Below are 21,017 nucleotides of genomic sequence, written 5' to 3'. Positions count from 1 at the left end.
AGAAGCCTTTCCATTGCTCCCAATGTAGGAGGACTTTTGATTCGTCATTACATTTGAAGAGACACCATAAAATACACACAGTGGAGAAGCCTTTCCATTGTGCCCAATGTGGGAAGAGTTTCAGTGATGAAGGAAATCAAAGTAAACATCAGAGAATACACACAGGAGAGAAGCCTCACCAATGCTCTGAATGCGGGAAGCGTTTCAATCAGTTATCACATTTAAAGGTACACCAACAAATTCACACAGGAGAGACGCTTTTTCACTGCTCTCAGTGTGGGAAGAGTTTCAGTCTGTCATCTAATCTGAAGAGGCACCAGCTAATGCACAAAGAGAAGCCTCTTCATTGTAGGAAGAGTTTTAAGTTGGAAGGAAGCTTTCAGAGTCATCAGAGAATACACAGTGGCGAGAAGCCCTACCACTGCTCCCAATGTGGGAAGAGCTTTAGTCAGGCAGGACGGCTAAATGAACACCAGAAATATCACACAGGAGAGAAGCCATACCGCTGTAATCAGTGTGGGAAGAGTTTCCATCGAGTAGGACACCTAAATAACCACCAAAGAATACACACAGGGGAGAAACCACCGTACAGCTGTGAACAGTGTGGGAAGAGTTTCCATTGGGAAGGATAACTAAATAGCCATCAGAGAATACACACAGGCGAGAAGCTTTACCACTGCTCTCCATGTGGGATGAGTTTCACTTGGTTATCGTCCCTAAAATATCACCAGTTAAAATGTCAGGGTCGTTCCACTATTACTATTATTATCCAATATTAAAATACATGTTCAATGAGATCCCTTTAATATAGACCACATTGTGAAACCAATAAATCAGGTTTTTAATATAAATAGTAGAGGTCGACTGATTAAATCGGCATGGCCGATTTAATTAGGGCCGATTTTCAAGTTTTCATAAATCGGTCATCTGCATTTTTGGACACCGATTATGGCCGATTACATTGCATTCCATGAGGAAGCTGCGTGGCAGGCTGACCACCTGTTACGCGAGTGCAGCAAGGAGCCACGGTAAGTTGCTAGCTAGCATTAAACGTATCTTATAAAAAAACAATCAATCTTCACATCATCACTAGTTAACTACACATGGTTGATCATATTACTAGGTTAACAAGCTTGTCCTGCATTGCATATAATCAATGTGGTGCCTGTTCATTTATCATCGAATCACAGCCTGCTTCGCCAAACGGGTGATGATTTAACAAAAGCCCATTCGTTGCACGAATGTACCTAACCATAAACATCAATGCCTTTCTTAAAATCAATACAAAGAAGTATATATTTTTTAAACTGCATATTTAGTTAAAAGAAATTAATGTTAGCAGGCAATATTAACTAGGGAAATTGTGTCACTTCTCTTGTGTTCATTGCACGCAGAGTCAGGGTATATGCAACAGTTTGGGCTGCCTGGCTCGTTGCGAACTAATTTGCCAGAATTTTACATAATTATGACATAACATTGAAGGTTGTGCAACGTAATAGCAATATTTAGACTTAGGGTTGCCACCATTTCGATAAAATACGGAACTGAAAGAATAAGCGTTTTGTTTTCGAAATGATAGTTTCCGGATTTAACTATATTAATGACCTAAGGCTCATATTTCTGTGTGTTTATTATATTATAATTAAGTCTATGATTTGATATTTGATAGAGCAGTCTGACTGAGCGGTGGTAGGCAGCAGCATGCTCATAAGCATTCATTCAAACAGCACTTTCCTGCGTTTACCAGCAGCTCTTCGCAACGCTTGAAGCACAGCGCTGTTTATGATTTCAAGCCTTTCAACTCCTGAGATTAGACAGGCAATACTAAAGTGCCTATAAGAACATCCAATAGTCAAAGGTATATGAAATACAAATGGTATAGAGAGAAAAAGTCGACGTGTCATAATTCCTATAATAACTTAGGGCTGAACTTGAAAGGGGTTCCTTCGTTATTTTACCGTTCATGTGTTCCACAGAGAATGTCTTGATCTACTTCAACGCCTTGGCGTTTTGATACCGTGTAAATCTCACTAGGATAAGGTAACATTTGTCAACATATTTTCATAAATCCACTCTACAATTTTTTTAAAAATCTTTGCTTATATTTAGTCAATATTGATCAGTTACCTTGTCCTATGGATATCTACCCAGTTATAAAATTGGCACGGTGATGTAAGCCTACACGAAACACAGACCTTATTTGAAGTCAATCTAAAAAATATCCTATGGAATAAATGAAGGAACCGCTTTTCAGATTTTTCTGGAAGGTGTCATGGGGATTATGACTCACACTTTGGTCGTTGGTTCTTACCCATTATTCAAATAGGATTTCCTGCATATAGAAATTACAGTTTCTGTTTTCAACATTCATCACAGGTAACTTAAACTCAAGTTTTATTATTCAAACAGTTGAGAGTATTTGTGTCTCCTAAGCAGACTCTTCAGTATCCTTGTCACTTCAGAGAGCTGTGTGTGTGTTTTACAGATGGCAGAGAAAAGCAGAGCACCAGTGTGGGACTATTACATCGAATTGGCACCAGGGAAAGCAAGGTGTCTTATTTGTGATAAAGATGTAAGCATGGGGTCAGCAATGGCTAAATACAAAAATACCACCAACCTGTGGAATCACCTTAAGAACACCCATCCAAAAGCCCATAAGGAAGCAAAGATGAAAAAAGCAAACGCAAATTCTTCACAAGGAAAATGTGACACAGACACGTCACAGACATCGCAGGATACACTCGTGCAACTTTTTAATAAACAAGCAAAATGGCAGGACAAAGACCCAAGGGCCAAGAAGATGGATGAAGCAATTATTGAGATGATTGCCACTGACAACCAGCCATTCACAGTGGTGTCTGATGTTGGTTTTCAGCGGCTGATTAGTCTTGCTGAACCCCGGTACAGGATCAAAGAAGAAAACTTATTTCGCACAGAAATGCTAGATAAAACTCATGAAAGAGTTGTGATGAAAGTGAAGAATCTGGTGGCAGCAGGGAACGCTCCACACATGGCATTCACAACTGACTGCTGGTCAGGCACTACAGAGTCCCTGATGAGCCTTACTGGACATTTCATTGACAATGTCTGGACAAGAAAGCAGGTTGTGCTGAATGTCAAGACTATGACTGGATCACACACAGGAAACTACGTCAGAGAGATGTTTCTGACCATGTTGGAATACTGGGAAATCCACACAGAACGTGTAGTGTTGGTCCTCAGGGACAGTGGAGCAAACATGGTGAAAGGTATGAGACTGGCAGAGCTTCCAGACTTCAGCTGCAGTGCACACACCCTACAGCTTGTAATCAATGATGGCCTATCCAGTCAGAGAGCTGTGCTAGACATTATTGCCATGTTGAAGAGCTGTGCAACTCACTTTGACCACTCTGTACTGGCCAAACAGAGGCTGAGGGCCATTCAGGAAGAGCTTGGCCTTCCCAAACACAGCATCATCCAAGCAGTTCAAACTCGCTGGAACTCAACACTACACATGTTGCAGAGGATGTTTGAACAGAGGCGTGCACTGAAAGTGTATGCAGGTGAATACGGACACATCGGCAGTTTGTCTGCTGCACAGTGGAACATTGTCTCTAACCTAATTGAGACTCTGGCCCCTATGGAGGAGGTGACACTGGAGATGAGCCACTCCAACTCTACAGCAGCATGCATCATCCCCAGTGTGTCGGTGCTGAAGCTGATGCTGCAGCAGGAGGGTTCTTCTACTCGGGGCATCAAAACAACACGGAAGACCATGTTGGACAGTCTGACAAGGAGGTTCTCCAAGGCCGAGGAGACAAAGTGCCTGGTGCTGGCAACTGTCCTGGATCCACGTTACAAGAGCTACGCCTTCAGCTCAGGGACAGCACTAGAGAAAGCAAAAGAGTGGCTGAAGGAGGAGTCTGACCTACTAAGGAAACCAAATCCCAGAGCCACAGCAGATGGGACGAGTGAAGAGGTGGACCCAGATCCAGGTGCAAAGAGGCAAAGAGTCCAGGTAGATCAGCCACCCAGTCTGGTGGACAGCCTCTACGCTAGAATCCTTGGAAGCCAAGAGGGCAGGGCTGAAGTCCAGTGCAGTTTTGAAATTGCGTTGGAGCGTTACCTCACAGAGCCTGTCATTGACAGAAAGAGCGGCTTGCCTTTAGAGTGGTGGAAGCAAAATGAAGACAGATTTCAATCACTCGCTCCATTGGCAAAGAAGTTTCTCTGTCCCCCACCTTCTTCGGTCCCAAGCGAGAGAGTGTTCAGTGAGGTGGGGATCATTTATGATAAGCAGAGGAGCAGACTGACAGGGGAGCATGCAGACAAGCTCTGCTTTCTGCACTACAACCTAAAACTTCTGAACTGGGAATATTGAAGACCCATGAAAGCTGGTGGTTCCTTTTAACATGTTGTTCTCATGCTATTTGAGACTAAATTGATTTTATGTATTCAGTTAAAATAAAAGTGTTCATTGTTCATTCAGTATTGTTGTAATTGTCATTATTACAAATATATATATATATATTGGAGGACCCAAAAAAGCCGATACCGATTAATCGGAAGATTTAATATAAAATAAAATACGTGTGTGTGTGTGTGTGTGTGTGTAAAACAAGTCAGCTGATTAATTGGTATCGGCTTTTTTTTGGTCCTCCAATAATCGGTATCGGCGTTGAAAAATCATAATCGGTCGACCTCTAATAAATAGACTTGCTAAATTGCCAAAAATTCAGCATTTTGAAATGCCCCTCTGTCACTTCTAGGATGATTTTAACCCACTTAATCCCAGAATGTCACTAAGCTTCACCACCATTGTAAAGCGTTGTAAAGCCCTAGTTGTTGCTTTGACAGTCATTTCTGAAGATTGCTATGCATTTCCTGTGGAAACATTGAACGTGTAATAGTGAACTCATAGAGTACAAGCAGATGAGCTGCTACTTTTTGGCCGTTTCCTGGTGTTTGGTTGTGAGAACTGAGTGGGATCCCCTGTTAGCCAGGCTAGAACATGTTTAAACTATTTTTGTTGTTGTTGTGAAGCTTGCATTCAATTGCCTGATGGACACAACAAGCTTTCATTCCCCCTGTCATAAGGAGATTGATGGCTGATTTAAGAAATCACCAACCCTGCACTTAATCGCCACTTACTACAGCCTTTGTTTTATTTAACCTCTTGAGATGGGAACACGTGTTTTTAGGAAGTTGAACATGTGCTCTTTATGACGTAATGTACGTTTTTTTAAACCAGTTTTGCACTTCGCAAACGGGACCAAATTGGTGGAACGACCCACTATATCCCTGCCTCTTGGCAGTGTTCTGCCGCATCAACTTCAAACCCAGGTGTGAAAGTAGATTTTATTACTTGGCGGTACAGACCTCCTATGTACATTTTTTTTTTTTTTATGGGCCTAATTAGTAAAATACGTCTTTACACTTTTAACCCTTTACTGCACGCATTAAAATAAGACCATGCAAAAAACTGTTGGATTCGTTTTTCTCACTTAAAATGGCCCCAAATAGACAAAAGTCAAAAATTATATATTTTTAAATGTGTATATGTTGCCATATGTTAACACTGTGCAGCAACCGTAACAATATGGAACTACTAAAAACATTAACAATGTGATTTTCTAAAATCATGTTTATATCTGATTGTGCTTTTTGAAACAAATAAATGTTAAAAAAGTTGTTTTCTAAAAGAAATTAGGTGAATTGCCTCCAGAGTGGCGCTGTTGTCTAAGGCACGACGTCGTAGTGCTTGAGGTGTCACTACAGACCCGGGTTCGATCCCAGGTTGTGTTACAACTGGCCGTGACCAGGAGTCCATAGGGCGGCGCACAATTGGCCCAGCATCATCATTTCTGTCTGTAATATACCATTTTGTGGGGGAAAACTCATTCTTATTGGCTGGGCCTAGCTCCCCAGTGGATGGGCCTATGCCCACCCATGACTGCCCTCCCCAGTCGTGTGAAATCCATAGATTAGGGCCTAATTAATTTTATTTCAATTGATTGATTTCCTTATATGAACTGTAACTCAGTGAAATTGTTGCCTGTTGCGTTTTATATTTTTGTTCTCAGTATATTTGTCGGCGACAGAACAATTAAAACATACAATTAAAAACGTGATCTTCTCCCTCCCCCTCTGACAGTTCCTAAAATAACATTTGAGCACATTTCTGTAGAGTTGTGGGCAGAATGTTTAAATCTTTTGCAGTGACGTTTCCAAACTGAATCTGCTGTAAGGAAAGACATTCTGATTGGTTGTTGAATTGAATAGTAGCCTAAATGCTGCCTACAGCCAACACTTATATGCAAAAGACAAATTGCTGTTCAATATTTAGTTTATCGATACATGATTGTGTTTCCATCTCCTGCCTTGGTATAGGCTCTGAGATTAAATAGACTAGAATGTCGCGCTCCTATCGCTCAGCAATACTGTAGCCTACCCATATAGGTCTACTGTCAAATATTAGTCTACCGACCCATTTACTTTGGAGCATGGTTGGCTATTGAATGAGCGATGGATAAATGGGAGCATGGTTGGCTATTGAATGAGCGATGGATAAATGGGAGCATGGTTGGCTATTGAATGAGCGATGGTTAAATGGGAGCATGGTTGGCTATTGAATGAGCGTAGGATAAATGGGAGCATGGTTGGCTATTGAATGAGCGATGGATAAATGGGAGCATGGTTGGCTATTGAATGAGCGATGGATAAATGGGAGCATGGTTGGCTATTGAATGAGCGTAGGATAAATGGTAGCATGGTTGGCTATTGAATGAGCGATGGATAAATGGGAGCATGGTTGGCTATTGAATGAGCGATGGATAAATGGGAGCATGGTTGGCTATTGAATGAGCGATGGATAAATGGGAGCATGGTTGGCTATTGAATGAGCGATGGATAAATGGTAGCATGGTTGGCTATTGTCACGTAGAGTAGGCCAGAAGGCTAAAGTGAAAAACCTAACCTCTATCAAATAAAAAGATGGCGGAGCCGCAAAAGTACTTCTGTGCTTCTGGGTGTTTATTTACATAGTGAATCCAGAAGGAAAACAACAGTACTGCCATCCAAAGTATACATTATGGGGACAGCTTAAAAACCAATGCTGCCCCATCAACAGCTCAATCCAAACTGGTCCCTCCTTTGAACTGAGAGAGAGGCTCTTTTTGTAGGGGAAGACCCTCCCATCAGAACATACCAAACACTAATTAATTAAGCAATTACCATCATCAAAGCCTACGTTTTCCACTCAGCAACACATTTCTCATGATACAATATACCAATATAACACATTTACAAAATCCCATCCCTACTGACATGGAGTCTTCCAATATGCCCATTCACACGAACGAGCAATTCGGGACAGGCACTACAAAGCCAGCCCGATTACCGTGAATCTGGTCCTTGTCCCAGCCCAATTACCGTAGCTCTGGTCCTTATCCCAGCCTGATTACCGTGTCTCTGGTCCTTATCCCAGCCCGATTACCGTAGCTCTGGTCCTTATCCCAGCCTGATTACAGTAGCTCTGGTCCTTGTCCCAGCCCGATTACCGTGGCTCTGGTCCTTATCCCAGCCCGATTACCGTAGCTCTGGTCCTTATCCCAGCCTGATTACCGTAGCTCTGGTCCTTATCCCAGCCTGATTACGTAGCTCTGGTCCTTATCACAGCCTGATTACAGTAGCTCTGGTCCTTATCCCAGCCTGATTACAGTAGCTCTGGTCCTTGTCCCAGCCTGATTACAGTAGCTCTGGTCCTTGTCCCACCCTGATTACAGTAGCTCTGGTCCTTATCCCAGCCTGATTACCGTAGCTCTGGTCCTTATCCCAGCCTGATTACAGTAGCTCTGGTCCTAGTAACCAGGAGTGATATGGTGTTGATATCGTGTAGTCATAGTAACCAGGAGTGGTATGGTGTTGATATCATGTGTATCTAGAGCAAAAGGAGTGTACATTGTGGCTCGCAGAATTATCGACTCATGAAATGAACAGCTTTGATATTCAGAGCAGGGCACTGGTAAAAGGTGTTATCTCTGGCGTCCCGTTGGACATTGATAATCAATATCTTAGGCAAAAAAATCCAGGAGTAGTGAATGCACGTCGCTAGACCTGTCTGAAGAACGGGGGAAAGAAGCTCAATTATTGATGTTTGATGAGTATTTACCACCTTATGTAAAGTTGGGACATATAAGATATGCTGTAAGAGCATTCGTGCAAAACCCGATTTTTTTATTTTTATTCTTTATTTAACCTTTATTTAACCAGGTAGGCAAATTGAGAACACGTTCTCATTTACAATTGCGACCTGGCCAAGATAAAGCAAAGCAGTTCGACACATACAACAACACATAGTTACACATGGAGTAAGACAAACATATAGTCAATAATACAGTGAAAAAAATAAGTCTATATACAATGAGAGCAAGTGAGGTGAGATAAGGGAGGTGAAGGCAAACAAATATATGTATAAATAAATAAAAATATAAAAAGGCCATGGAGGCGAAGTGAATACAACACAGCAAGTAAAATAAAAACTAAAAAACACTGGAATGGTTGGTTTGCATTGGAAGAAAGTGCAAAGTAGAGACAGAGATGATGGGGTGCAAAGGAGCAAAATAAATTAATAAATAAATACAGTAGGTAAAGAGGTAGTTGTTTGGGCTAAATTGTAGATGGGTTATGTACAGGTGCAGTAATCTATGAGCTGCTCTGACAGCTGGTGCTTAAAGCTAGTGAGGGAGATAAGTGTTTCCAGTTTCAGAGATTTTCGTAGTTCGTTCCAGTCATTGGCAGCAGAGAACTGGAAGGAGAGGCGTCCAAAGGAAGAATTGGTTTTGGGGGTGACTAGAGAGATATACCTGCTGGAGCGCGTGCTACAGGTAGGTGCTGCTATGGTGACCAGCGAGCTGAGATAAGGGGGGACTTTACCTAGCAGGGTCTTGTAGATGACCTGGAACCAGTGGGTTTGGCGACGAGTATGAAGCGAGGGCCAGCCAACGAGAGTGTACAGGTCGCAGTGGTGGGTAGTATATGGGGCTTTGGTGACAAAACGGATGGCACTGTGATAGACTGCATCCAATTTATTGAGTAGGGTTTTGGAGGCTATTTTGTAAATGACATCACCGAAGTCGAGGATTGGTAGGATGGTCAGTTTTACAAGGGTATGTTTGGCAGCATGAGTAAAGGATGCTTTGTTGCGGAATAGGAAGCCAATTCTAGATTTGACTTTGGATTGGAGATGTTTGATGTGAGTCTGGAAGGAGAGTTTACAGTCTAACCAGACACCTAGGTATTTGTAGTTGTCCACATATTCTAAGTCAGAGCCGTCCAAAGTAGTGATGTTGGACAGGCGGGCAGGAGCAGGCAGCGATCGGTTGAAGAGCATGCATTTAGTTTTACTTGTATTTAAGAGCAGTTGGAGGCCACGGAAGGAGTGTAAAAAGTTTGACCATGTGTCAAGTGTTTGCAGATGGAAGGAATATGTTGTTGAAGAGTGTGAATGTAAAACGTTGCAACTGTGGTGCTGAAAGAGTTTGAGGTGTCAAGGATCAGGGCTGTACAGCAAATCTCCTATGTGGAGGCAGTGAAGAGTTGAAGGGTCAAGAAGCCACAGTTCTGAAGAAGATATGGCGGTGGATGCATCACAACCAGTTGCCAATGTTAAATGTCAATCCAGTGATCTGGATACGCTTATTGTGAAGGAGGTGGATTTTGTAGCTTTTAGAGCCACGGTTATTAATTGTTCTGCATAAGACTCCAAGAAGCTGGATATCATATCTGCAGCCGAGAAGTTTTTGGGCCTCCAAGACTTAACAGGAGAAGCACTGCAAGGACGACTGTCGCCAGGAAATGTCCCGCCATCACAGGATCCTTCTGAGCCTGTGTAGGAACCTGATTTAAAACAGAAAGCAGGCTGATTTGGTTTAATTAACATTTCGTTATTGATAGTTTGTGTGGATTCAATGTTTTACCACGCTCTTTTTGTTTTCGGGTCTTTATTATCCACCTGTACTGTAGGTGGCGAAATGCACGTTTCATTGTTGCTCTCTTTCGTCAGTGTGGAACCGTGATTTAAGTGCTAAAAGGGTCTTCAAGCCGCTTCACATTTGATCTGAAAATCACTATTACTTCCAAACCAATGGGTAAAATATAATATCCTATTCATAAAGAGACTTAATTAAGTTGCGCAATGTACGCATCTAGCGCAGCCATGGCGGTCTTGAGAACTCCCAATATGTATTCTCGCGGCGACAGCACATATCGCGTTCTCATACAGGGTGCTCTCTAGCTAGCTAGCTACATCAAAAACAAGAGCTGTCAACTTTCGAAATCAAGTGTCAAGGTAAGATCAGGCTTTTTAACATATTCTATAATGTTTTCAAATAAACAACATCATTTAGTTGTCGGATTATTTGTCCACGTCCACTGGATCAACGTTGTCTCAACAATTAGCCTATTGATCCAGCTCAGCTACGTCGTTAACTTGTTAACTAGCCATTAGCAGCTAACTAGCAATCAGAACAAGTTTGTTGATTTTCAATACGCTGTGTTGTGAATCACCATATTATTTGTTATCGTGCATTCTCAAATATATGAAGTGTGAATCGTTCATCTTTAAGATGACAAATCCATTGGCAACCCTGATCAGCTAGTAAGTTAGCATGGCTAGCTAGCCGTTTTGTTAGGTAGACGAGGTGGCTAACTTCATTTCAGTAACCATTGTTCATGTTTTGGCGATTACAAACTAAATGTCGGTTTTAGTTCTCCTTTGCTTTAAATGGGGCTATCAGCAGTTGCTATATCTATTCTTGGACTTAGAAATGAAGAAAAAAAAAAATATATATATATATACCCCCATTGGTTCTTGAAGAATATAACTTGAAATGTCATCATGAGCTTAGTTTACCTGTTGCATCCCATCAGAACCCAGAATACAAGCTTGTTTTACGCCAACGTTTGAAAAAAATACTGTATCGCCTCAAAACATGGTTAAAACTATAATTTTGATATAGTGGATGGTCAGTCCTTCCATCCTTTGCTCGCTCTATGAATTTGAAAGTGGTTCCATTTCTCCATCCCCACCCCTCAGCTTTTCACTGTACCAGGGGCGTGGAGTCCACTTTCTTATTGTTTCTACTGATTGCCACGTTTTAAACTATATTGCGTGTAATGTAGCTAGCAGTGGAGCGCAAGTGCTCTGTCTTCATAGAAAGCCTAATGCTAGCCATACCTCACCAGACCTTCACAAAAGTTTCAGAACTTTTATTGGGGTAATAAGTCAAGTCATTGGGCTCCCGAGTGGCGCAGTGGTCTAAGGCACTGCATCTCAGTGCTAGAGGCGTCACTACAGACCCTGGTCCTACATGGCAATATGAATGTCCAATACGCACAATAGACTGACTGGGGAGGTGATTTCCCACAATTAAAGTCCCTCAATTAGAGCTACGATGTTAATATTTGTGTAATTTCTTCAGAATTGTAATCTGTTGGTGTCACACCATTTCATGGACCCAAGATCCATAGGTAAGGCTGTACATTGCAAGAAAAGTAGGCTATGCCACCAATGCAATGTTGAAGTCTATACGTTCACATTGTGATTTCAACAGATTTTTGGGGAGGTCAAATTAACAAAATATTGTCTTGTTGAATTTATATAACAACATTCCAAACTTGTTGAGCATTATTTTGTTCATTTGTGGCAGGATTACACTATTTGCATGTTTGCATCAGTTCCTTTGGGGGACTTTTAATTTGAAGGTGAAACACCAATTCCATTATTGTTGCTCACTCTGTTGTTCATGTTCACACAAGTAGCTATAAAGCTACCATTGCCTTCGCCATGGCAACGTTAGCTTGCTAGATACATTTTAAAGCAGAGATTCCTAGTACATATATTTTGCATGGTTTATCCCTTTTATAATGGATTTTGTGAAAATCACCTTTCACGTGTTGTGCTTCTTCTTTTGGATCCATCTCTAGGCTTCCATGTCTGAACTCAAGTCCACAGAGTCCCCAGGTTCTGTATGTGGTGTTCCAGCCCAGAGAAGCTCACAGCAGGGTCCAGAGATGGTCTCAGTGAAGCTGGAGGACTGCAGTCAAACACTGGAACTTAATGTGATTGTCAAAGAGGAGGAGGAGAGAGGAATCGAGGAGGAGATACAAGTAAAAGAGGTGGATCAGAGAGCAGTCAAAGAGGAGGTTGAGGAGAGAGGAGTCAAAGAAGAGCATGAGAGAACAGTCGAAGAGGAGGAGGGTATAAGCATCAAAGAAGAGGTGGAGGAAAGATTAGTGAAAGCAGAAGAGAACAAGAAAGGAGCTGCTCAACATCTAGGAGCTAAAGAAGTAGATAGTATCAGTGACCCAGGTAAGTTCAGGTGTGGAGTACGGAGAGAGGTTGGTGCCTTGGTGGCCACAGGGGATTCTAAAACTCTTATTGTGTGTCTGCTTGCATCAAGTCTTTTAAAGCCCCCTGTTAGCAGTTGATGTTACTCTTCAATAACACAAACCCCAAAGCAAATCAGGGGGAGGGCAATAGGTTTATTCTTATTCAAAGAGGACGAACCGTGCGGGGAGGTAGATGTTCATTCTCCCCTGTCCTCAGTGATTCTCTCCAGTGATTCTCTCCACAGAATAAAGGGACAGGATGCACTTTATAACCCAGCTCTAGCCTGTGGTTGACCAATTTAGCCAATGGGCAAATAACAAGTATCCTATTTCAGGTTGGACCAATGAGAATGTGCCACACGTAGCTATGATTTCAAGACTGACATCCCTAACAGATGTTGAACTGAAAACCAACTATTTCCATTGATAAGTCCCTATTGATCGTTAATGCTCTATTGAATTTGTCCTCTTAACCTTTAGTACTGTATTGACCTCTCGTCCTCTGTCTCTGCGTTGTGTATTTATCTTCACAATATTGTTTACCTTTTTTTTAATGCTCTGTTCCTGATTCTAACCCCATATCTGTTCATATTCCCACAGGAGAGAGCTCCAACCCAGGTTCAGACAGTGAGCCCAGTTCCACAGCATCAGGAAGCCATAAACAACACAGACGGAGGAACTCAAGACAGAAACATCACCACTGCATGGACTGCTTCACTAGTTTCTATGATCCAGAGGAGTTGAGAAGACACACTTGTAGGCCCCACCCCTGTTCAGATTGCAGAGGCAGTTTTATTTGTCCGATTCACCTCAAATCACACCAACAAAGTCTCAAAATAAAGAAGACATACCCGTGTGGTCAATGTGGGAAGAGATTTCAGACACCAAGCAGCTTGAAGATGCACCAGCTTACTCACACAGGAAAGAAGTCGTACCACTGCTTCCAGTGTAGGAAGACTTTCGGTTGGTCATTCAATTTGAAGAGACACCAGAAAATACACACAGGGGAGAAACCTTTCCACTGCTCCCAGTGTGGAAAGAGCTTCAGTCAGACAGGAGACCTAAAGAAACACCATAGAATACACACAGGAGAGAAGCCTTTCCACTGCTCTGAGTGTGGGAAGAGCTTCAGTATAGAAGCAAATCTAAAGGAGCACCAGAAAATACATACAGGAGAGAAGCCTTTCCACTGCTCCCAATGTGGTAAAAGCTTCAGTCGGTTAAGAGAACTAAAGAAACATCAGAGAATACACACAGGGGAAAATCCATACAGCTGTGATCAGTGTGGGAAGAGTTTCAGTCAAACAGGAGTCCTAAAGAGACACCAGCTAACTCACACAGGAGAAAAGCCTTTCAACTGCTCCCAGTGTGGGAAGGATTTCAGTCAGTCATCACTTTTGAAGAGACACCAGCTAACTCACACAGGAAAGAAGCCTCACCACTGCTCTCATTGTGGGAAAAGTTTTAAATTGGAAGGAAGCCTTCAGAGTCACCTGAGAATACACAATGGAGAGAAGCCCCACCACTGCTCCCAATGTGGGAAGGCTTTCAGTCAGGCAGTAGACCTAAAGAAACATCAGAGAATACACACAGGGGAGAAGTCTTTCCACTGTTCTCAGTGTGGGAAGACTTTTGGTCGGTCATTATTTTTGAAGCGACACCAGAGAAGACACACTGGGGAGAAGCCTTTCCACTGCTCACAATGTGGGAAGACCTTCAGTGAAAAAGGAAATCTAAAGCAACACCAGAGAAGACACTCGGGAGAGAAACCGTACAGCTGTGATCAGTGTGGGATTTGTTTTAAATGGAAACAAAGCCTGAAGGAACATCAGGAGGCAAAGCACAGTGCAGTGCCCAACTCTAACCTTATAATGGAGTTGCCAAGCTGGGCATCTACATATCTAACTAATATTGACTGACTGACAAAAAACATTCTGTTAACTTCTCTGGGATATATGCGTCCCACCTACCCAAAAGCCAGTGAAATTGCAGGGCACCAAATTCAAAACAACAGAAATCTCATAATTAAAATTCCTTCAAACATACAAGTATTATACACCATTTTGAAGATAAACTTCTCGTTAATCCAGCCACAGTGTCTGATTTCAAAAAGGATTTACGGCGAAAGCACACCTTGCGATTATGTTTGGTCAGTACATAGCCACAGAAAAACACAGCCATTTTTCCAGCCAAAGAGAGGAGTAACAAAAAGCAGAAATAGAGTTAAAATGAATCACTAACCTTTGATGATCTTCATCAGATGACACTCATAGGACTTCATGTTACACAATACATGTATGTTTTGTTCGGTAAAGTTCATATTTATATCCAAAAATCTGAGTTTAGGCGGGACGCCACTGTCTCACTTGGCCAAAAGCCAGAGAAAATGCAGCGCGCAAAATTCAAATAAATTACTATAAAAATCAAACTTTCATTAAATCACACATGAAAGATACCAAATTAAAGCTACACTGGTTGTGAATCCAGCCAACATGTCAGAATTCGATTAATTCCATCGATATATATCCAAAATGTCCATTTACTTGGCGCATTTGATCCAGAAAAACACTGGTTCCAACCTGTGAAAAGTGACTACAAAATATCTCAAAAGTTACCTGTAAACTTTGCCAAAACATTTCAAACAATTTTAGGTATTTTTTTTACGTAAATAATCGATAAAATTGAAGACGGGATCAAATCAAATTTATTTATATAGCCCTTCGTACATCAGCTTCGTACTAGTGCTGTACAGAAACCCAGCCTAAAACACCAAATAGCAAGCAATGCAGGTGTAGAAGCACAGTGGCTAGGAAAAACTCCCTAGGAAGAAACCTAAAGAGGAACCAGGCTATGAGGGGTGGCCAGTCCTCTTCTGGCTGTGCCGTTATAACAGAACATGGCCAAGATGTTCAAATGTTCATAAATGACCAGCATGGTCAAATAATAATAATCATAGTAGTTGTCGAGGGTGCAGCAAGTCAGCACCTCAGGAGTAAATGTCAGTTGGCTTTTCATAGCCGATCATGAAGAGGATCTATACCGCTCCTGCTGTCTCTAGAGAGTTGAAAACAGCAGGTCTGGGACAGGTAGCACGTCCGGTGAACAGGTCAGGGTTCCATAGCAGCAGGCAGAACAGTTGAAACTGGAGCAGCAGCATGACCAGGTGGACTGGGGACAGCAAGGAGTCATCATGCCAGGTAGTCCTGAGGCATTGTCCTAGGGCTCAGGTCCTCCGAGAGAAAGAAAGAGAGAATTAGAGAGAGCATACTTAAATTCACACAGGACACCGGATAAGACAGAAGTACTCCAGATATAACAAACTGACCCTAGCCCCCCGACACATAAACTACTGCAGCATAAATACTGGAGGCTGAGACAGGAGGGGTCAGGAGACACTGTGGCCCCATCCGATGATACCCACGGACAGGGCCAAACAGGAAGGATATAACCCCACCCACTTTGCCAAAGCACAGCCCCCACACCACTAGAGGGATATCTTCAACCACCAACTTACCATCCTGAGACAAGGCCGAGTATAGCCCACAAAGATCTCCGCCACGGCACAACCCAAGGGGGGGCGCCAACCCAGACAGGAAGATCACGTCAGTGACTCAACCCACTCAAGTGACGCACCCCTCCTAGGGATGGCATGAAAGAGCACCAGTAAGCCAGTGACTCAGCCCTTGTAATAGGGTTAGAGGCAGAGAATCCCAGTGGAAAGAGGGGAACCGGCCAGGTAGAGACAGCAAGGACGGTTCGTTGCTCCAGAGCCTTTCCGTTCACCTTCACACTCCTGGGCCAGACTACACTCAATCATATGACCCACTGAAGAGATGAGTCTTCAGTAAAGACTAAAAAGTTGAGACCGAGTCTGCGTCTCTCACATGGGTAGGCAGACATTCCATAAAAATTGAGCTCTATAGGAGAAAGCCCTGCCTCCAGCTGTTTGCTTAGAAATTCTAGTGACAATTAGGAGGCCTGCGTCTTGTGACCGTAGCGTACATGTAGGTATGTACGGCAGGACCAAATCGGAAAGATAGGTAGGAGCAAGCCCATGTAATGCTTTGTAGGTTAGCAGCAAAACCTTGAAATCAGCCCTTGCCTTAACAGGAAGCCAGTGTAGGGAGACTAGCACTGGAGTAATATGATCAAATTTTTTGGTTCTAGTCAGGATTCTAGCAGCCGTATTTAGCACTAACTGAAGTTTATTTAGTGCTTTATCCGGGTAGCCGGAAAGTAGAGCATTGCAGTAGTCTAACCTAGAAGTAACAAAAGCATGGATAATTTTTTCTGCATCCTTTTTGGACAGAAAGTTTCTGATTTTTGCAATGTTACGTAGATGGAAAAAAGCTGTGTCCTTGAAACAGTCTTGATATGTTCGTCAAAAGAGAGATCAGGGTCCAAAGTAACGCCGAGGTCCTTCAGTTTTATTTGAGACGACTTTACAACCATCAAGATTAATTGTCAGATTCAACAGAAGATCTCTTTGTTTCTTGGGACCTAGAACAAGCATCTCTGTTTTGTCCGAGTTTAAAAGTAGAAAGTTTTCAGCCATCCACTTCCTTATGTCTGAAACACAGGCTTAAAGCGAGGGCAATTTTGGGGCTTCACCATGTTTCATTGAAATGTACACCTGTGTGTCATCCGTATAGCAGTGAAAGTTAACATTATGTTTTCGAATGACATCCCCAAGAGGTAAAATATATAGTGAAAACAATAGTGGTCCTTAAACGGAACCTTGAGGAACACCGAAATGTACAGTTGATGTGTCAGAGGACAAACCATTCAGAGACAAACTGATATCTTTCCGACAGATAAGATCTAAACCAGGTCAGAACTTGTCCGTGTAAACCAATTTGGGTTTCCAATCTCTCCAAAAGAATGTGGTGATCGATGGTATCAAAGGCAGCACTAAGGTCTAGGAGCACGACGACAGATGCAGAGCCTCGGTCTGACGCCATTAAAAGGTAATTTACCACCTTCACAAGTGCAGTCTCAGTGCTATGATGGGGTCTAAAACCAGACTGAAGCATTTCGTATACATTGTTTGTCTTCAGGAAGACAGCTTTTTCTAAAAAAAATTGAGAGGAATGGAAGATTCGATATAGGCCGATTCGTTTTTTATATTTTCTGGGTCAAGGTTTGGCTTTTTCAAGAGAGGCTTTATTACTGCCACTTTTAGTGAGTTTGGTACACATCCGGTGGATAGAGAGCCGTTTATTATGTTCAACATAGCTGCTTCCTGTGCTTGGCCCTCCTCTTTCAGTAGTTTAGTTGGAATAGGGTCCAGTATGCAGCTTGAAGGTTTAGAGGCCATGATTATTTTCCTCATTGTGTCAAGAGATATAGTACTAAAACACTTGAGTGTCTCTCTTGATCCCAGGTCCTGCCAGGTCCTGGCAGAGTTTTATCAGGACAGCTTTGGAGGAATACGCAGATTTAAAGAGGAGTCCGTAATTTGCTTTCTAATGATCATGATCTTTTCCTCAAAGAAGTTCATGAATTTATTACTGCTGAAGTGAAAGCCATCCTCACTTGTGGAATGCTGCTTTTTAGTTAGCTTTGCGACAGTATCAAATATCGTTGTTCTTATTTTCCTCAATTAAGTTGGAAAAATAGGATGATCGAGCAGCAGTGATGATCTGTCTTCATTACACAAAGGAAAAACCCTCAACCAATTTCTAAAGACTTGACATCCAGTGGAAGCGGTAGGAACTGCAAGAAGGTCCCTTAGAATTCTGGATTCCCAATGAAAACTCGTTGAAAAGAGGAAAAGAGGGACCTCAAAAAAAAACATCTGAATAGTTTGTCCTCTGAGTTTCGCCTGCTAAATAAATTCTGTTATACTCACAGACATGATTCAAACAGTTTTAGAAACTTCAGAGTGTTTTCTATCCAAATCTACTAATAATATGCATATCTTATATGGGGATGAGTAGCTGGCAGTTGAATTTGGGTATGCTTTTCATCCAAACGTGAAAATTCTGCCCCCTATCCTAGAGAAGTTAGAAGGTCAAATATATATTTGAAAGAGGTTTAACACTTTATTTAGACAGCCAAAAACACAGGGGACGACAGGAAATTGTTAGGGTGGACACAGGAATTGAAAACTAGTCTCCAGGGGGGAGTAGAGTACATGCAACTGGCTGCGAGTGTTAACGCTATACAACAGGTTATTATTCTGTGACACTTGAAATTCATTTTTAATATGGAAATGTACTAAAGAGTTATGGCATGTGGATCATATCCTCCTGAAATAATTTTCAGTTTCTATCTGCATAAGTCAATACTTTCTAAACTAAACTTCCATTATCTCAATTCCGCCAAGACACACACCTCTCGGGAACATTTGATGTGCATATTGATGTCATTTCACCAGACTGCACATGTATCTGCTTAATGTAACAGTTTCTCTGGGTGATGTTTGACTTGTGCTTCCCGTGACTGTGTTTTTATATGTGTATATTTATATTGTATTATTCAGGGCACATTTGAAGAAGAGACCTAGGTCTCTATGTCTTCCCAGGTCAAATAAAGGTCAATACATCACTAATAATAATGACCTGATTTAGAAAGTAGAGGCCAGTAGAGGCCAGACATAAGGGAAGGCTGTTGTCTGTATTAACCAGTGATCTACTATAATGCAGGGTAAAAAATTAAATAAGGACAAGATGAGCGCGTTTTTATTTTGGTTTTATTCACCATGCAGAAAACGGGTTCCACCAGCTTGTTACTGTGCACATCCATCCATGTCAATGATATGGCATGCACAGGTTCATAAGGTCATCCACCATCAATTGACTGTTGGCACGGGATGCCCCCCCCCCCCCCCCCCTGTAGAGTAGCATTACAAACCATTTTCGATCTCCTTAACCCATCAGAGTGTAAGGCCTGTGTAAACCAGGGGAGGGGGGGGGGGGTTCTACTCAGGATTATGTAGCTATTTGACTTAGAATTCTAAGAACCCTTGATGTATCAAAGAAATCTATCAAACAATTATTTGATGACAAAGTATTTTTGGACTTACTGCTGTTAGTCTATACAAACACACTGAATAACAGATATTCAATGTGTTTGTATGGACTAACAGATAGAATAACAGATAATAACAGATAGTCCATATCTGTTATTCAATGTGTTTGTATGGACTAATAGCAGTAAGGACTATCACATTGAATAAGAGATAGTCCATACAAACACATTGAATAACAGATATAACTGAATAACAGATAATAACAGATGGTCCATATCTGTTATTCAATGTGTTTGTATGGACTATCTGTTATTCAATGTGATAGTCCTTATTGCTATTAGTCCATACAAACACATCGAATTACAGATAGTCCTTACTGCTATTAGTCCATACAGACACATTGAATAACAGATAGTCCTTACTCCTGTTAGTACATACAAACACATTGAATAACAGATAGTCCTTACTCCTGTTAGTCCATACAAACACATTGAATAACAGATAGTCCTTACTCCTGTTAGTCCTTACAAACACATTGAATAACAGATAGTCCTTACTCCTGTTAGTCCATACAAACACATTGAATAACAGATAGTCCTTACTCCTGTTAGTCCATACAAACACATTGAATAACAGATAGTCCTTACTCCTGTTAGTCCATACAAACACATTGAATAACAGATAGTCCTTACTCCTGTTAGTACATACAAACACATTGAATAACAGATAGTCCTTACTCCTGTTAGTCCATACAAACACATTGAATAACAGATAGTCCTTACTCCTGTTAGTACATACAAACACATTGAATAACAGATAGTCCTTACTCCTGTTAGTACATACAAACACATTGAATAACAGATAGTCCTTACTCCTGTTAGTACATACAAACACATTGAATAACAGATAGTCCTTACTCCTGTTAGTCCATACAAACACATTGAATAACAGATAGTCCTTACTCCTGTTAGTCCATACAAACACATTGAATAACAGATAGTCCTTACTCCTGTTAGTCCATACAAACGGCTCTGATTTGGCAGTTTCAGCAACCCTTTTCTAGTTGTTTGTTGTACTGGCCCAACACTCCTTATATGGTACCTACAAGTCACACCGCTTTCTCAGCCAATCACCACTTAGTTATTCCCACATCTCCTCTCCCTTTCTAGTCAGAGTGAGTGAGATCTCCTAGTGACAAGGTGTACAGCTGATTAGTTTTCCTACAGCTTGACTTGTTGTGTGTGCGTTCAAATACCAAACCACACACATACTATCCACAGTTACCCATTAACGAACCAATACGTTGGGTCATAAACCTGCTCTAAAGACATCTGGACTTGTTCTTGCTGAACAGAACTGTGAACCTTATTTCCCTATTCTACATGTTTATTTAACCAGGCAAGTCAAGTAAGAACTAATTCTACTTTACAATGATGGCCTACCCCGGACGACACTGGGCCAATTGTGCGCCGCCCTATGGGACTCCCAATCACAGCCGGATGTGACACAGCCTGGATTCGAACCAGGGACAGCAGTGACGCCTCTTGCACTGAGATGCAGTACCTTAGACAGCAGTGGGACGCAGTACCTTAGACAGCAGTGGGACGCAGCACCTTAGACAGCAGTGGGACGCAGTACCTTAGACAGCAGTGGGACGCAGTACCTTAGACAGCAA

General features: G+C 41.9%; 2 protein-coding genes across 2 annotated transcripts; both read left to right on the top strand.

Moving 5' to 3' along the window:
• The first annotated feature begins 6 nt into the window (after positions 1-6).
• On the top strand, positions 7-4,523 carry LOC129845763 (zinc finger BED domain-containing protein 4-like). Its single transcript, XM_055913664.1, has 2 exons — positions 7-1,028; positions 2,486-4,523. The coding sequence occupies exon 2, from the start codon at positions 2,486-2,488 to the stop codon at positions 4,358-4,360; it is 1,875 nt and encodes a 624-aa protein (XP_055769639.1). The 5' UTR covers positions 7-1,028; the 3' UTR covers positions 4,361-4,523.
• Positions 4,524-10,056: 5,533 nt separating this feature from the next.
• LOC129845764 (zinc finger protein OZF-like) lies at positions 10,057-19,031 on the top strand. Its single transcript, XM_055913666.1, has 3 exons — positions 10,057-10,327; positions 11,965-12,349; positions 12,970-19,031. The coding sequence occupies exons 2-3, from the start codon at positions 11,971-11,973 to the stop codon at positions 14,286-14,288; spliced, it is 1,698 nt and encodes a 565-aa protein (XP_055769641.1). The 5' UTR covers positions 10,057-10,327; positions 11,965-11,970; the 3' UTR covers positions 14,289-19,031.
• The last annotated feature ends 1,986 nt before the right edge of the window (positions 19,032-21,017 follow it).

Source organism: Salvelinus fontinalis, unplaced genomic scaffold, assembly GCF_029448725.1.
Source record: "Salvelinus fontinalis isolate EN_2023a unplaced genomic scaffold, ASM2944872v1 scaffold_0364, whole genome shotgun sequence".
NCBI classification, from domain to species: domain Eukaryota; kingdom Metazoa; phylum Chordata; class Actinopteri; order Salmoniformes; family Salmonidae; genus Salvelinus; species Salvelinus fontinalis.
The sequence above is the reverse complement of the archived record's forward strand: the minus strand, read 5'-3'. Positions and strand labels throughout refer to the sequence as shown.

Bases quoted from the DNA above. Each gene is read 5' to 3' on its own strand.
- LOC129845763 (XM_055913664.1), top strand. From the start codon at position 2,486: ATGGCAGAGAAAAGCAGAGCACCAGTGTGGGACTATTACATCGAATTG.
- LOC129845764 (XM_055913666.1), top strand. From the start codon at position 11,971: ATGTCTGAACTCAAGTCCACAGAGTCCCCAGGTTCTGTATGTGGTGTT. The intron at 12,350-12,969 runs GTAAGTTCAGGT...ATATTCCCACAG, and splicing joins AGATAGTATCAGTGACCCAG to GAGAGAGCTCCAACCCAGGT.